Source organism: Plodia interpunctella, chromosome Z (genome assembly GCF_027563975.2).
Source record: "Plodia interpunctella isolate USDA-ARS_2022_Savannah chromosome Z, ilPloInte3.2, whole genome shotgun sequence".
NCBI lineage: Eukaryota > Metazoa > Arthropoda > Insecta > Lepidoptera > Pyralidae > Plodia > Plodia interpunctella.
Genome location: NC_071324.2, coordinates 4,653,497 through 4,672,802, shown reverse-complemented (window position 1 = coordinate 4,672,802; position 19,306 = coordinate 4,653,497). Strand labels below are relative to the sequence as shown.

General features: G+C 33.5%; 1 protein-coding gene across 2 annotated transcripts in view; it reads left to right on the top strand.

Annotated features, from left to right (window-relative positions):
• LOC128683065 (uncharacterized protein) overlaps positions 1 to 19,306 on the top strand; it is a 73,223-nt gene that overhangs the window by 13,620 nt on the left and 40,297 nt on the right. For both annotated transcript variants that reach the window (XM_053768278.2, XM_053768280.2), the window contains exon 5: positions 18,182 to 18,338. In XM_053768278.2, coding sequence (XP_053624253.1) covers positions 18,182 to 18,338 — 157 coding nt within the window. The remainder of the gene's footprint in view (positions 1 to 18,181; positions 18,339 to 19,306) is intronic.

The window sequence follows — 19,306 nt, the reverse complement described above, 5'->3', positions numbered from 1 at the left end:
CAAAACATACATATTAAAATGCATTAAATTAAATAAATAAAATTAAATCATTACATTGTACCTGCTTATAAATCGAAGTCACTTTGTACTACTATGTAACTATGTAACAACGTAACGGATTTTGATGTGGTTTTGTAACTTAATGTGATTCCTGACGAAGATTATAATCAATTATGGTTTTACCCGTGTAAAGCCGGAGCGGACTGTTTATTACTAATAAAAACAAGACCGTCTTTAACTATTTGAAGATTTACTTTCCTAGTTCTTCGTTACCCATATGTTTCCCCCAATATTTTTTTAACCTGTACCAATGCCTGGCAAATGTAATCTATACATAAGCTGGATATAAATGGGGCCACGTTTTTTAATACTAACAAGATAGCTCTTGTAACGACATAGTGTAACTATCGACATAATTACGAGTGTACTATTAATGGTTGCGCATCACTATTACAGGCTATGGATACCTAAAATGATAAATATGACTTTGACTCCCTTGCGTTAAAGTTGTAACATGAGCAGTGAGCATTGTGTACTAAACATTGATGTCTGTTCCTAAAAGTCCGACTCAAAGCAACTTATTGATGGGTTTGCACCAGTCTTTTTGTGAAGAAGTTGGAAAAATACCGAGAGCAAACCCATCCCTGGTACTAAAGTTTTGTTACAAACGTTGTGTTAATTTTATTTTCTTGAATTAAGTGTAATAAAATCCGGATACACTTTAACAGTCACGTGCGATCATAATTTGAATTTAATATTTAGTCAATAAAAGTGTGTTTTGGTGTAAAAATGTACATTTTATGTAATGAAACAAAGACAATTTTTTTGTTTGACCAGATAATATCGTTGACGTTCAATTAAGAAATTCCTGATACGCTTTGAATTACTATTATTATTTGTGAAAGAAGTATACGTAAACCTATTTAGTTAGTTGGAATATGGATATTGACTTTTCCGAGTTTAGTTAAGTTTTAATGTTTGATTATTAAACTAAGATAAGTAATTCAAATCTCAATTTTATTTGAGTTTTTCGGCGATAACTATTTAATACATCTACTCTTGACAGTGGCTTGAATTTGTTTTTCCAATCAAATTTTATCACTTCAATTTTGACTTCAAAAAGTAAGTACATACAATATCTATGTACATACAAACCACTCTTCACGAAGTATCTTGGGTACAGTAAGATTTTTGAGCCCGTGCTTTGACCCCCTACAAGTCGCCGATCTTGGGTACCCTTCGAATAAGAATGGGAACAATTCAGCAATACAGGACGGACGATGTAAAATTACATTCAATTTAGACATATATTGCGGAGAGCGGCCTTGCCCTCTTGCCTTCAGAATGTTTCGTTGACAAAGCGTGGGGCGATGGGGATTCCAAATTGTGAGCAATCGGGAGGAAAATAAAATAGGTGAATTGCCACGTTATGGTTCCAACATGGAATTAGTAAGTACTTAGTAGTATCTGTGTAAATCCACGTTTAGTGGCATTTTTTAGACATTTCTTTTATTACACAACACGTAAGTACACTGTACATACGGGATTTGCGACGTCACAGCCTAGAATGCAGCCGACAATACGCGAAAATTAGAGAGTTTTCCTAATGCAATAAGAATGAACATACATAAAATACAGTCATTATTTAACATAATAATAACCCTGGAACATCAAAAAGCACGTAACGTACATAGCTCGTATCTTGTTTGAACTTAGCCAAAGACGTCAAATATGCATTTTAATATGTTATAAATTATACTATAATTGGCGTCGCTGACTCTTATGTCAGCGACGCCTATATTGTAGTATAATTTATATACATATATTGTGTGTATGTATATAGATTATAGGAACATTAGGAACAACAGTTACAGTTCAGCTATCTATATGCATGAAAAACTGTAAAGTAGCCAATAAATTATTAGCCAGTCGTCAAAAGCATATTTTAAGACCCGTCGAGAATTACTTCTGGACGTGGTAATTACTTATGGTAGAATTTTTGCAGGCAATCAGATTAGGGCTATAAATAAGAATGTTCGTAACTGCCTTGAAAGTAATTTCTTTCAATCGTACTTCTCCAACGACATCAGAATGTACTGGATTGGAATAGTATATGTAGCTAAGTCTATAACGAAAATGTTAGCTACATACTTTTAAAAAAAATAAGTTACATTATGTCCTACTTATTGTAGAATAGATTATTTTTGTTATAATTAAAATTTAAACAAAATTACACGTACAATACAATTTAAAAAATAACACATTGCATTTTTGAGTCTTTTCGATAAATTTGTAACAATAAATAGTGGAGACTTGGTTGGTTTTTGTAATATACAAACTAGTAACCAATTGAAAATAAAATAAAACTGACGCTAATACATTGCTACCTATATATACTTGATAAAATTATATATCATCAAATTTTTTTTTATCGTTCAAAATCATAATTACTAAAAACTACATACATAAAATGCCATAATTAGGATAAAACCACGGAGGTTTTTAAGATTTCGTGACATTTATTTCTTAATTTATTGCTTCATACTTACCTACATTAGTTAAGTTTTTGTTTCCTTTGCGATGGACATAATGTACGTGTAAAATTGTATTTATTGTAAATACAAAAGAAGTGACTATCCATATTTTGAAGGATGTAATAATTGGAGATTCCTCTCATATGCAACAGGCTGGCTGTTCGAAAGAACACCGATACATTTGAAATCAAATGTTCAATATTACGAGTAAATTCCAAACCACTTTTTTTTTTACAAAAAAAAATGTGGATACGTTACGCGTCATACGTTATCAACAAGCTCAATGAACCGCGGACGAGACCGAACGTTTCGTCGACAGAATATCTCCTCTATTCTGTCGGCGAATCGTTCGAAAGCGAAGCCATTGTCGGAGAACTGTTTCAGACTCACGCAGTACTGAGTTGAGGCATACAATTAATTCATCATGCATCACAACGCATAACGAATATAATGCATCACTGTATTTTTAGTTCAACATGTGCGGAGGATTAATTGCCTACATTATTAGTACTGCCGCATGCAGCCACTCCATTTAATATAGTGAAGGAATGTCGCGTTATGTATGCAATAAAATAATAACAAATATTAGCCACTAAGTAGCTATTGTCCGCAGCTACGCCGGCGTTAGCCATGTTTGACCGCGGGTCACCAACATTATCTATTCGAAATTTTATCCGGCCAAACGATTTATGTGTGAAAGCGTACAAACTTTCATATTATTATTAGTGTGGATTAAATTTAATAAAAACATATAAATAAAATTGTATATTTTTCAACTTCTATGTATGTGTACTTCTAGGTATATGCAAAAATGAGCATATTTGTGACCACTTAAAGAAAGAAAAATAGTTTATTTGGTACATAATGACAATTAAAGCTAAGTTGACAATACAATCCGGAATTAAAACATTCACTTCAATCTTTGACTAATGAACCACTCGAAACAATCACGTATATAGTTAGAATTACAGAAAAGTAAAATTAACTTTCATCAATATTCAAGATCCCAAAAATAAGAACAACTCTCGTAGGAGAGATATTTACGTGGGTGAAGGAAGGAAATGGCCTATATAATTAGTCGTCTATTATTTGCTAACCTGCCCTCGCTTCCGGATCGGGCATTAATTAAATTTGCCCACGATACCGATACATCCTAATTTACCGGGAAAGTATATAATTTACTTAGGTCCTCTTGTTAATTAAAAACTTTGAAGCTTTAACCACTTGGGCCTGATAAGATTATTAACGTTTTCGATAATAATCTGTCAATTTGTACCTCAAGTTCATAAGGCAATATATAGTGAAATGCATTCTTAACTTTGGGAAAACATGTAGCCAAATATTTTTGCAATGTTTATTTCATATTCAGTTGAAGGAAATAAGTTAACAATATCAAATTTGAAATTGTAAACACTCGAAATGAATTAAGTAGGTACCATTAAAAATAAATTCATTTCCATACGTCAGTGTCTTATCGCAAAATTCAGTTTCGCAACATATTATCGTTAATAATTTTGTCCCTTTCACTTAACGTTAAATAATATATTGATGTTCCCAAAAACATATACTCTTGTAATTCAATCCTTTGTAAGATAGACACTATAAAATCAAAATAAAACATGTATGTAAAAAATATACTTATTTTCGTTAGGATATTTTTAGATTTATTTTTAACACTTGAAGAGAAAAATTATATTTTGCAAAAGAAAATTACAAAAGTACCAAATTTTTCGAGATGATATTTTGTCATAGTAATCTTCTAGTCTTATTTTCCGTGAGCAGATACAGTTGGTGGGAGGTCGGCTTTTGAGACTGTCCGTTGTATTTAAAATGTATAACTTTAATAATATTTGTAAGCAATACCCGAAAAAATAGATAGTAGATATCTTTTATAAATGACATGAAAATTACACTTTTAAAATTTGTTACACTACAGTACTATGACTAATTTGCAGATGAAATCAACACTTATTGATAAATAAGCAGTCTCAAACAAACTCATTGTTATTATTTATGACTATGTGTTCAGCGAATACAATAAAATATATACCTACGAGTAAAATAGCCGCTGAGTTCGGAATCGCCCCATTGCCAATGTAAAGTGGTCCCATGTGAAAACTTAATACCACTGGTAACTAGTCCCTCCGTCTCATAAAACCTCTCTCAACACACCCTACCGTACTGCACAGCATATGAGATAGAGACGAATGCTAGCGTTGTTAAAATTGTTTATTTATCAATTTAGGTTCATAATAAACTTATAATGTAGTAGTATATTGCATCATAAAAATTAAAAGGGTTCTACTAATTTAAAATGATTAATGAACGAATGTTTGTATAACACAACTTTCGAGACGAAATTCAATTTTCACACATGCTACTTAAAGTTCTTTTATTTATTTATCCACACTGCATACATACGAAAGTCTGTTTGTTGTCATGTTTTGGGCCGATTTTGATGAAATTTGGGATAGATATAGTGATTGATTTGAGGTCATAGGCTAATGCAGTCAAAGCTGTGGGCTTGATCAATACTAAGGGTACAACTTTATAATACTAAATAAATCGTTATATTTCAGGTTATAATGTCTTATTGATACCTACTTATATTTATAGGAACCCATAATCTCAACAGACTTTAATACATTTTCTTCATACAAAATGTGATATTAACAATAAGTAACATATAACATATAATACCCGTATGATTTGTTTGCTCACCACAACTCAGTCTATGTTTTCTTGTTAATATTTACTCTATTATTGTTCACCACATTTGACTTGAATTATAATGATGTATTTATCGACTTTATTTAGAACTAACTGTAATCTTTAAAAGTAACGTATACACTACACTAGTCTAAGTAGTTAGTGTAAGTTAGTTAAGTCATCACGTTTTAATTACTAATCTCCTTGAAATTTTACACACACATACAGTTTAATTATTGAAAAATGTACAATTTTGTACTTTTTTCTTTCAACTTCATGTCCGTGATTAAAAACCACCATATTTTAACGGTGAAAATAAAATATAAAATTTTTACTTTCCTTGCGAAGTTTAATTAGCTAATTATATATATATAGCCATCATTTTCCGAAGAACTAAAATATATTGGTTGTTTTTTGACAATTCTTTGGAAATAAACTCAAGTTTTCTTGTCCAAACGCGCTCATATAAAATTTTTGCGTTAACATTAACGCGTGTAGACGTTCGCAAAAGCTTTTATTAAATACTTACCAATCGAATAGAACCTAGTATGGTCAAATAGCGCAGGAAACACGTTTGTGAATAGTTTACGAACGCTGTGGCACATGGCTCCCAAAGTAATCTTGATACGAGTAAGCGAATCTCGAAGGTGCATAACTTTTTTAGGGTTAGGTATCTAAAGGGTTAAAAGAGGAAACCAAGAAAAAGAAACATGTTATAAATATATACCTTCGTTCGTTAATTTGATCTAAAAATATTTGCCAGTGTCTGTCAGTTGTCTTAATCTGTGGAATTAGCACGAGTTCACAATCGTATTATAAATAAATATAACCTCTACCACACGAAAATGGAACTATCAATTATGAGATACGATTATGTTCTCACAAACACTCAAAAAAGAATAACAAGTAAATACATGAAATTTATACTCACTTTAAAAGCACAATATTATAACATCACTCAAAAATAATAATGCAGGGGCACGGCATTATCCAATAATTCCTAGTACTTAATTATTCAGTTATGGAATATATTCCATAACTGAATAATTATAACTCGTTAGCTTGTCATGATTTTACATTTTAATAGATATATTAAAATGTAAAATCATGAAAGCTATTGAGTTGAGAGCTGATTATCGATTCAGTCATGGTAATAATCCAGAAGCGATTTGAAATTCAAATAGCTGGTCATCAATTAGAATGCATTGCTTGGCGAAGATAAAATTAAGTAAATTAGGTTGAGAGATAGAAAGAAAATATTTATTTGCCAAAACCATGAACGCGTACACGTATACAAATTGATGTTAAAATGAATTAAATCTACATGTTTTACGTATAGGTATATAAATATAATTAAATAAAGAGGAAATTGCTATCTACTACAAAGAACAAAACTATAATAATTTATACTAGTTCTAATTTCTATCTGAGTATATCATTAAGGAAATCATTTAAACTACCTATAATAACATTTATCTTGAGGTGCTTTTAAATAGATTTAAGTTTTAGCTTTATATATTATATATTGATTTGTTGAAGTTTGTTGTTATTAGTTGTAAAGTTTTTGATGAATGCACTGCATGCATAATCGATAAATATCTCGATAATTCCTCAATACAACATCATCATATAATATAAAGAATAGCCATATAACTATCACTATACAGAAAACATGTGTGAGAGATAAGCGTACTCTAGCAGCACCCGTTCACGAGTTGACGCATGAGTCAGCCTTCGCTAGCTCAAACCTGAAGAAAAGAAACATAAAAATTAAAAGACACTACTGGGTCCACTCAAGAATAGATCCCAAATAGACATTCGGTTATAAAAGCCACCTACAGCATACTGTAGGTACCTTTTATAGCCGAATGTGGCATTTAAGTCAGGTGTTATCGCATTCCGCGCGATACGGGGCAGGAATTATATCCACGGCTAATACGAGTATCGCGTTCGTGCATGGGTCTGAAATACTGTTCCATACGTCATTCATATACCGAATAACATTCGCATATAACTCTTGTGGTTCATGCCTAACGTACACGCTAGAGACGTTCCTGTAAGAGTTCCCACAACGTGCACAAGGCGTTGCGTTGCGTACGTTCCTGGGAACTCTTCCTTCATTAAGTAGAATGGGGTTCTCCATTTCACACACTAAATGATAAATTATAGTCTAGAGCGCAGGTTTCCTCAGGATGTTTTCCTTCACCGTAAGCAGTTTCTGAAATATAAGTCATATTGGTATAAAAACTAACGTGGCACGAGTAGAATTCGAACCTGAATGTTTTCAGGTAATTGGAATTTGGGAACGACACATAACATTTTTCTTAATATTCTCTTTCCACATAAATACAAAATGATAAATGAAGATTGGCTTATTTTTTTCTTGGAAGAAGAAAATTGAATAAGTTATTAGATGAGTAAATTGAAATATGTTGGAATAAATACCAAATATGAATGTCGGATAATAATAAATAAATAAATATATTAGGACAAATCACACAGATTGAGCTAGCCCCAAAGTAAGTTCGAGACTTGTGTTATGGGATACTAACTCAACGATACTATATTTTATAACAAATACTAAAAATAGATAAATATCCAAGACCCGCGCCAATCATAAAAAGATCATTTTCCATCATGACCCGACCGGGGATCGGACCCAGGACCTCTCGGTTCATTGGCAAGAACCTTACCACTGCGCCACCGAGGTCATAAGTGATGTGATGTGATGAGGTATGAACTCCTAATATTCCGGGCTTTATCAATATATTTCAAAGACCAAGGAATATCTCAGACTTTCCCATTTACAATATTGATAGAGCGAATTAAGTCTAAGCGAACTGAACACTTCAGAAAACTTTAACTTTCACGCCTGAGGACTTTTTAACTTTATTAAGATCCATCTCTTAACTTACAAAGTGCACGAAGTTTATCCTATTTTGATGAATGCGCCATAATTTGTACAGGTAAAACTAATCTAGACTGATTTTAATGTTTCTTTTAAGGATTTGTCAACAAATACTTAAACCGTATTAGCATTTATGCAATTACACCGTTTTCTAACGGAAATGTTTGCTAGGATGTGTGACACTCCTGCGTATTGAATACATATATATTGAATACCTAAGTACTATGGTGCGGTAAATAAGTCATAAAAAGCATACTGCTATATAGCATAATTCAGTAGGTACGCATATAACCAGATAATACCATAATTTTGTCATCATTGATAGCTTGTATTTTTTATTCCGTTTTATTTTGCTTGGTTGTTCGTTGTAGATTTGCTTTGTATGAAGTATTTTAGTACCTATACAATAATAGTTTGTAGAAAGTAACAAAACATACATACATTACAAACAAACGTACATTAAAAATTTAAAATCCCTCTTCTTAAAAAGCAAGTACTAATTAATATACCTTAATATATTAAAATATAAAGGAATTCCTAATTACGGCCGGTACAGGACCTTGGTGCTACGAGGACCACGCCACGAACTTCCGTTCACAGCGGTAATGCGCGCGGATTTCACCGAGCCACAGATTAGACAATACTTCCAGTAACCGTGAATCGCTGCGACGGGTCGGGCTTTGTTAGGAGCGGGGGTAAATGGAGTGGAACCAACAGCGGCGCGAGAGTGACGGACTCTGAGAGAAGTTTAAAAAATATATATCAAAATGAACACCGAGGCGAAATAATAAACCCAACACCCACATATGGAAGTCGAAATATAAATACAAAACTCTTATCAAAATATTATGGGAAGAAATAAAATAATGTTTCTTAGAATTGTATTGACATATCCTCTAGTATATCTATCATATAATTCGTGGGTGTGCACGGTGTGTAATGAAAGATATCAAGAGTTAACGTTAAATTAATTGCTATTTTCCAACCAAAGTGACATAATTTGAATTACGACATTTTCGGACTCTCTGTATACCTCGACCGCTCCGCTATCCGGTGCAGCTGAGAGGCACAGACATTTTTATATACTAAAAGGGTACGAGTACGTGGCGTGCTTTATCAGTCGCTTAGACCAAAGCGCCGCGCGTCGCTTAGACCAAAGTCGTGAACCGGCCGTTAGAATTTAGGTTTAGTGGTCCCCCGACGCGTATATATTATTACATATCAAAATATTCCTTTATACTTAGGAATTATTTTAAAGATCTGTAAATTATTTCTTGCTTTTTAGGAGGGGTGTTTTTACATTAATTTTATTGTTTTAGACATTGCGGCTGAGGCCCTTAAAGTTATAGGATACGAAATGTCGATTGATACAAAACTTTAGAAAAGAGCTGTTAGATTCTGCTGTCTTCTATAGGCTACACAAATTTTGTTCAAACATGACCAAGAACATTCTCAATTATATTCCCATTGAAATAAAAAAAAACAGATCGATATCGGTTCAGCGTTTGGCTGCTACGACAGATATAAAGACACACAGACACGTTGAACTTATAAAACTAACTGAAAATATATTTGAGCACATAGGTATATGACGAACAGCGTTTTATTTTCATTTTAAACAAAGTCAAAGATAATATTTATTGTGAAAATGTTACAATAAATAATTGAAGAAATATTATATAAGCATATTTCTTATCATTTCTTTATTTTGTAATTGCTGCAATTTTATTATAATATTTGTCGTTTTTTGTTACATTGATATAATCAAAGTATTGCTTGAATTGCAGAAATGTAAATGTAAAATATTGATTGATTGTTACCAAGAAGAGATTTTTTTCAGTAAAGTTTACTAAATGTTCTTTCCTTTTCATGCAGGTCTGAGCAAATGGATTTTTTTATTTTAAAAATCAAGGAAGTATATATTTTTTTGTGTTGAAAAAAAAGGCTGCAAAGTGCCGTCGCGAAGGCAGCGCGGCGTGCAGCGGCAGTCGCCCACCATGTCCGCCTCGCACTCGCCCGTCGCCGGCGGACGGGGCGACTCCGTAAGTCTGCATGCTATGCCGGCTACACACTATCACTATCGCCAAACTGCTGACGATTGGACGTACATTTATTGCTTTTATTTATCGAAGTAAACCCAGCACTGTACGTTGAAAACGCCAATATTTTGTCGAACTGTTTGCCGATAGTGTATAGCCGGCAGTATAGGGGTGAATTTTACGAGCGTTTGAACGCGGCGTGTAGCGTTTCATTCGTGTCCGGCATGATTTTTAATAAGAATATATTTCTTTATTAAACCTTTACCAAATTAACATTGTATAAGCGCTTTACTTATTTTATGAAGTAGGATAACCAAATTGAATACTGTGTATTTAATAATAAACACTAATGAGAGCCCGCGGCGGAATTCAAAACGCTCGTGAAATTCACCCATAGACCAAATTGGTAAGTAGACTGAAGACTGAAGGAAGGAAAGACTGTAGTACATAGCACACAATCTTGATATGTCTTTTTATTAAAGTATCCACTCTAAAAATCAATATATCCACCATATCCACATTAGACTTATAATGGTTAGTTTCCAATATGCGACGATTTTTAATTTTAAATTGTATATTTCATACAAATCCTATATCGAAATAAACTGGACGCTCAGGCAGAGCCTATATACTAATCGAACGAGGTAAATGCATAGGGCCACTGCCTTGCGAGGATTGTCGCTCAGAGAGAACTCAAATAAAGGAGTACCTTACTCATACCTATGTGCAGTTTACGTGCCTGTTAGATCGTCGTATATTTTATGAGCTTTTGTTTTGATCCAGAAAAGTTAAAACTAAGCAATGTACGTTATCGAAATGTACCAAGCATCTAAACTTGGAATTAGTGCCGAACGTCATTCATCAACTGCAAGTGGCAGCAGTCGCCGACGTTGTTACAGATTTTATCCTTAAAAAATACACAATTTTCCTTTTTGGCGATCATCAACTGGGTACTTAAACATTTGTAGCTCTGATGAATGAATAAAAAATAGAACAATAATGCTAATTATAAAAATTTTGAGCTACTATGCCTAGAAATTGTAGCTTACTCCACCATCAGCATTGGTCGACAGCTGTCAAAACCTGCAGTGAATCATGTTGTTTGTCTGTTTGAACACTGTTTAAATACGGCATTTCTTCTCAGCAGTGGTCGTTCCAATATAAAGTGTTTGTGACGGTCTAGTTAGTGAATAAGTGATTTTAAAGAATAGGGACAAAAAGGGGTATAGCGGCTATCAAAGAGCTAGTAAGTCACCTGATGCCTACAAATGTTAAGCATTATCTATGGTATGAACAGGTAGAACACGCAGGACCATATAGTAGGTGCGCTTCAGCCTGAAAGGCACCACCAAGTTATGTGAGCCCCACCTGTCCACACCCCCGCTGAATTATACCGTAGCCTTACCAGTTGCTCTATTTCGCTTATCTGCACCGTAGAACACACAATGACCTGATTGAAGGAAACCGGTTAAACACAGGCCACATGGAGTTCTTTTCAAGATAACTCCTAGTTGTCGTAGGAGTATGTAGTGCGTATCAAACTGAAATTCCTATCAACTTCGAAAGAAAATCGAGTCAACTAAAACGTACATTAATCAGAAAAAAATCGAACTTGTAACCAAAAAATATGAGTGTGTTAACGTAACACTCCGTTGGATAATTAAATCTCAACATGGTAAGTTAGGTTGACCTAAAATCCTAATTACGTAAGATTTACCGGGAGATGAGACAAGCTGAAGCTAATATTATTTGGTTAGACATGGTTTGATAGAAATGCACAAACGTAAATAAAAAATTGTCTAATTAAAAATATGGTTTTCGATAATCACAATTTACCTTTTTATTTCGATATACCTATTATCTAATTTCATCGATAACTTTCGTCGGGAAATTATGTTACATACTATTTAAATAAATAAATTTAATATAGCTAGTGATTAACTACATAAACAGACCTTGGTGGTAGTTTGATACCTAGTATAGTAATGAAGTGTACAGTCAACAGCACATCAACCTACTCTCATTCATTGCAAATCGCCACTATTACCGCGCCTCATGCACTCTGTTGACTGTACGACGTCGGGTTGAGAGGTAAATAGAATGAAATAAAATGTGTTGATATATTTGGAAAAAATACATTTTAATTTATTATACTAATAAAATAACATTGAAATTATTTACAGATTAAAAAATAATCATTATATAATAGACTAAAGAAACCGTTAAACATCGTACCGTTTTTTTGGAAGACATAGTGGCATGCTAGAAATGCATTAATTCCGTGCCGGTGCATGTATTTGTGCGACCGACCTCGCTAACCCGGGGCGTTCTAACTGATCTACAAGTGCGCCAAGACAGCACGACGCGGCGAAACTGAGCTACAAGTGTATTGAATCAAGTCTTGATTCTGCTTTTTTGATAGCTTTTGTTACTTTGTTCCCCTTCGACATTTGAAATAATTCTAGTATGCCCAGTGCACAAAGGAATTGTGGAATTAACTGTTCTCGGTAACCTTCCATAGCAGCATAGCATCGAACGGCGTACCGTTAAACAGCTAGGACACTGGGTAAAGGAAGTTTGTATCTGATTGGAATAAGTATGAATAGTTCTGAACGTTATTGGCAAAGCTAACCCACAAACAGGATCGAACTTCTATGAACTTACACTTTCAGATATGGAAATATACACGAATTAGGTTATATTCATTAAGGCCGAGTTTTTGGAAATATGACGTCATGATGACATCGTTCGTACGTCAATAGCACATCAACCTACACAAACCCATTGACAACTCGCCGCTATTACCGCGCAAATAGAGCTTCATGCAGGGTAACTTGATGTGCTGTTGACTGTATACAAAAGGCTAAAAGGCGAATGTAGGCGAGTTTCTTACAAAATAAGTTTTTCAAAAACTTGTCTAATCCTTATTGGGCACTCGCGCTCTAAATGAGACATATAATAATAATGCAAAACAAAAAAAAAATAGACAACAGCATAAAACCAATAAAATAGCCTAGCCAAGATTAGGCCCGCGGCTTCGCCCGTGGTTTTTCCATATAACTGTAGATAATCCGTTTAGTTATTATTGTTTTATGACATATTGTGCAGAAATGTCAACCCTACTCTTCTTTATATAGACACCTGAAACAGTACAAAACAAAAAATATTCATATTAGAGATAAGGCTACAATCACTAAGTTGGCTTCTCATCGAGGCATGCAAATTTTATATGTAAAGCCAGAAAATTCTTCAATTAAAAAGACCAATCCAATTATGGCTGATTTTGCAGGTTCTAGCACAAATGTCAGCTTCACTATTTATTATTTGAAGACAAAAAATTTAAATGTCACTTTTGTAATAGATGAACAAAAAAATATAAAATACGATAACCCGCGTACTGAAAATGTTTTACTATTTTATGTTCTCTCTCTAATTAATGATGTCACTCCGATAACTGTCATATAAATTATTCATTTTGACATCAGAAAAATTATCCGATTTGAAGTGATCTAATTCGCGTCACATAATTGGATCCAAACTGAAGATCAATATTTAATTCAATTTTCGTAGACTTACACTGCTACTACACACTTAGATTCGCAGCTAATTTGACAAGAAAGAAAAAAAATATTCGGCAAAAATGTACATAGTTAGGTATACAGTTTGCTTATAATACTAATAACATTGTGCTGAAATGGATCCCAGCTCAGCTTTATGTTAAGCCATAACGCTGATTTTCAGCTGGCACCTGGCAACCAATTATGAGCATTTAAACTAAACTTAAACCTATTAAAAGTAATTAAAAATAACATGACTGAAAATAAGTTTTCATATAAAAAAGCGATGTTTTATTTACTTTGTAACTGTACAGAATTACAGTGGTTAGCTGGATATGCGCGCTTAAAGCTTAAAGAAAAAGCTTCGCAATAAGCTTTCACGATCGTTTGTTGACGCTGGACGAGATGAGGCTTGAGGTGGATTATACCCACGTTTCATGCTGTAAATATTTAGTTTCAAGACTTTTATGCCGTCCAATGTATGGATTACGATACATAGAATTAAACTATGGGAAAGGAAATACTATTGCGATGCTGTCACGTAATACTTAAGTCATAAAAAAGTAGCATATCAGACAAAATCTTTAAAAGCAATGCAATCAATTTCATAGACAGATCTGTGATGAATATAAAATATTCCCATACCTTTGATCGTAGATTTGTAAAGATTAAAGTATTCGAAAATTAAATGTATAAACTAATAATCGTTTTATTTTCTAAATTGCAGCGAACCGTTCATGTAGGTTACAAGGGACTCTAAAGCTAAGTTGGCGCTCTGCCATACAGCCTCGGTACTGTCGAACTCGAACAGGTGTACAAACAACGGCAAATCTAGTTACCCCATTTAACATCTCTCCGCTTAGGTGTTTAATTTGAGTCAGAACTGCTCCACAGCCGTTGTCTGCATATGCAATTCCGTTTACGTCTCCTTCGACTAAAAAACGACGAAAAAAATCTAATTCGAATTAATATTAATTACTGTATTATTATTTTTCCCTCGACGTAAATTTCGTCTTTCTTGCATGTCTAAGGTAACATATTTGATATTACTTTTTCAGTACTCTTTCAGGCTTGGTAAGTAGGTATCAATTAAACTCACTAAAGAATACGTTTTCAAAATAGATTTTTTTCTGTTCATTGAAAAATACCTACTTTGTTCATAATCGTGTCAAGGTGCGATACCTACCTACATTTTAAAATCCTTCACAAAATGTATATTTGTTAAATAATGTATATATTAATTAATATAAGTATTATTCTTTTGAAACGAAATAACTGGATTCACACCCCAGCGTGAATCCAGTTAGCGTGGGGCTTTCTATATACTTTTTGTCTCCATATTCTTTTTTAAGTTTCATGGCTCCATTTCTATGTCAAAACTGGCTGGCAAAATTGTAGAAACATATAATAGAACTTTATATCAAGATGTTGAGGTAATTCTGATTTTATAAAATAGTAATCACTAAAATACCTCTTATTGTTGTTGATTGTTAGTGTTCGTAAAAATGTGTTCGTAAAATGTCATGTTAGCTCAGTCACAATGGAAATAAATCATTGATTTTCATAAAAGTAAAAAAAGTCGAGTTTCAATCAAAGCATTGTTGGAAACATTCCGTGGACGCGACTATCCGTGGGTATGATAAAAAATGTAAAGTATTAATCACTCTATAAACGCGGAAGTGGACGGGAAAAAAACGACTCCATTACTTATCGAACCCCTTCAGACGTTTTAGATGCTACCGTTTGCTACAATCATTTGGTAACCTTTTCTATTCGTTAGCTGGTAATATTTGAGAAATAAGCAAATAAAGAAGTTTGTTGGGTTGTTGTTGAATATTTGTTACGAGCGCGGCGCCATGACGGGAAAAGGTAGGGTTCGTACCCAATTTTGCTAGACAAATGGAATAGAATGGGTGCAGTCAGACCGGTCCCACTGAAACCCGAACAATGAGATGAAACAAAAGCCCAGCCGTTGAATGATGCTAATTTAATTGATGGAGTCCTCGTGGAAACAGGAAATGGGGGTAGGATTTAATTATAATTTGATCCCGATAAATCTATATATAGTACGGACTAAGCTATCTTACTTACATTTATATAGGTACGTATCGTAGGGCACATTAGACAAGCACTAATTACATTGCGCACTAGTACTATATTTCTTTCCCAATATTATTATTTTTTGTGGAAACATATAACTGGATTATGGTTAATAATTATATTGAGATCAAGAATATTGTTTTACTGAAATACAGAAAAACAAATTAGAACAATAGTTATAGTCACGTATACAAAATTTACGCGGAAACCTGTCATACATTTAAATATTTAGACTTTATCGCACATCTTAAATCAAACACCTCAATCATAACTACGAATCAAGATTAAATTCTTAGATTCACATAAAAATACCTTGCAATGTGGCGTAGTTACATAACGTTAGGCTCTAGTGTAAAAAATCACAACATACAAACAAAAACAGCTTAGTCGGGGCCCACCCCAATTAAGCTCTTGAAAAATAATGTTTAAATTATATTATATGAAATAATGAGAGACAACTGACAAAATATCTGGGCCCCATCGCAAAAAACGAATAATGAAATTATAAGTGTGACGAAGGATTAAAAATCATTTCATTGTTGAGGTTCCCTGAGATTTAGGCCCCCAAGGCACAGCACCGTATAACCCTGCCATAGCTACGCCACAGGCCGTACAAGAACACAAAAAGGGTAGATATGGTTCGTAAATGCCAAGCAAAGGCCACTCATCAATAAGGTCAACATTTACTTAGGCCCGCGCAGAAGGCATTTATAATACGAAAGCCAATTTGCGTTAGTTTAACTTTTTTAAACTTGTTAGTGCTGGTAATGTCGTGTTTGGAATAGGTACAAATACTTATTTAAGTATTAATAAATGCGTACTAACTAATGTTAGTACGCATTTATTAAAGAGAAAGTTAACAATGATTGAGGGTAATCCCTCAATCATTGTTAACTTTCTCTTTATAATTTAAACATTATTTTTCAAGAGCTTAATTGGGGTGGGCCCCGACTAAGCTGTTTTTGTTTGTATGTTTTATTATTTATTTACCATGAATCTCTAGGTACTCTATTTTAAGGTCCTTAGTTCTGCGTATTCCCCTCGTCTTCGTTGATCCAATCACCTTTCATAATGTATATTATCGTGTTATTATAATCATAATCTATATATATATATATATATAGAACTCTTTCGTTAATGAGTGACTGAGTGACAACGTACAGCCGAAACTACTGGGCGTAGGAAGCTGAAATTTAGCATATAGGTTCCCTGGGGAGTGTAGAGGAGCATTAAGAAGGGAATTCCTGAAATTCTCACAAGAAACAGATTTTTACTCACATACGAAGTTGTGGGTACCATTGTTGCTTACATTTTTGAGAGTGATTTGTTTTATGAAGGTTAAATGAAATGCTAGGTATTGCTCCTAATAACGCTGTAAACTATTGGAAACTAGTCGTAAATGATTATAAATATACATATACCCGTATTTACGAAAAAACCATTTGAGGCTTTAATCTATATACATGAAACTCTCCCGTTGCTGAGTGACTGACTGACTGACTGACTGATGACAGACAACCTTACAGCCGAAACTACTGGGCGTCGGAAGCTGAAATTTGGTATGTAGGTTCCCTGGAGAAATTCCACCCCGAAGGGGATGAAAGGGGTGAAAAACTTTTATATGAAAGATCTACACCGTTGAAGTTAGTGACTTGAAAATTTGGATTTTAGTTGTTTGCAACAATTTAATGAATACGTGTTTCAGATTTTCTGAAAATTAATCCTCAACCTCAGATTTTCTGAAAATTAATACTATTTTCAAGATAATAAGCTGAAAATTGGTAAACATACTCTTCATCATTTTTGAAGTGAAAAGAACTTGAAATGTTAGGTAAGAGGAAGAAGAAAATATATTATTGTATTATATGTAATTGAAGTAAGAATTTTAATCATATATGTTTACCAGTTTTACAGAATACACGATAAAAGAATGACCTATTATGAAATTAATGCGGGCGAAGCCGCGGGAAAAAGCTAGTACTAAATAAGAGTTTTTTAATAGTTGCCACTGGTGTTTTCATAAATTACATAAGTAAAGAATTCAAGTATAAATACCAGGAGCAAATTCTCACGCAATCGAAGTTTATTACAACATTTTTTGCCATTTTTTTAAAGATTTAAGCAATTTCCATACAAAAGATTTGGTCGATCGATGCAGTTGAACTATTTCCATTGTGATTTTCTGTGAATGCAGAAACTGTATTAAAATTGAGCTAAAAATATAAAGATAATTTATAAAATCTATTGCATTGAGAATCGAGCCTCTCAATAGCTTTACAAAAAGTTTGATATATAATGAAATCATCCATGATTGATATATGTTATTAATCTTAGTCTGACAGTGAGCTGACGAACATTTTGGCGGAGTACTCTGACAAAGGGGTGCCGACCCTAAAGTGGTTCCAGCTGGCGGACATCGTCCACGACGCCATGACCTGGATCCAGGTGGCGGAGAAGCCGGAGAACCTTGAGGATATCTACGAACTCAAGAGTAAGTACTCACCTTTTATGTTCACACGATTTATTTATAAGCGCCAACCAAATAATATTGTATATTAATAATATAATATGATTTACCTCGAGATTTGCGTAAGTACCTATAAGTATTTTACTCAATTAAATAGGTACTAATTTATTTACACAAGTAAACCTCGCGACAAGCTTTTATGATCATATAAATTGTGTATAATGAAGTTATAAATTGGCAAATTTTAAAGGAAAATTTTCATTTTTATATAATAAGCATTAAAATAAAAACTTTTTTAGTTCTTTTTCTTTAATTTATTTTTAATTTCTAGTTATCGCTGGCTAGGTTTCTGAATCTATAATCACCATCTTATCTTTTTTTACCTTTTTATTCTCAGCGAACCCTTTCATTTAATACCCAGATAAAAAAACTACAAAAGTCCGCCATATTGGATTAAGAGTGATGTCAGAATATTTTTCTCAATTATTCTCGGCAAGCCCTTTCATTGATACCCATATTGCAGTAGTGCATAAAAAATACTATTCCGCCATCATGTTGTTCCGCCACATTCGATTTAGAATGACGTCACATTATTTTTTCGAGTTTCTCTCGATAAGCACTTTCTTTTAATACCCATATTGTAAAAGTGCATAAAAAATAACTATTCCGCTATCTTGGATGTTCCGCCATATTGGATTTAGGATGACGTCATATTATTTTTCGAGTTACTCTTAACAAGCCCTTTCTTTTCACATTCATATTGTAGAAATGCATTAAAAATAACTATTCCGCCATTTTGGATGGTCCGCCATATTGAATTTCGAAAGACGTCGCCCAGTTTATCGTATATTGTCATACAAACTAAACTTGTATACAAAATTTCAGCTCAATCGGTTGAAGATATCTGCTTCAAAATGGAGTAGAAAGATCCCACCCGAACAAACATACATATACATACCTACATACATGGCAAGTTAAATAAAAGCTTTTAA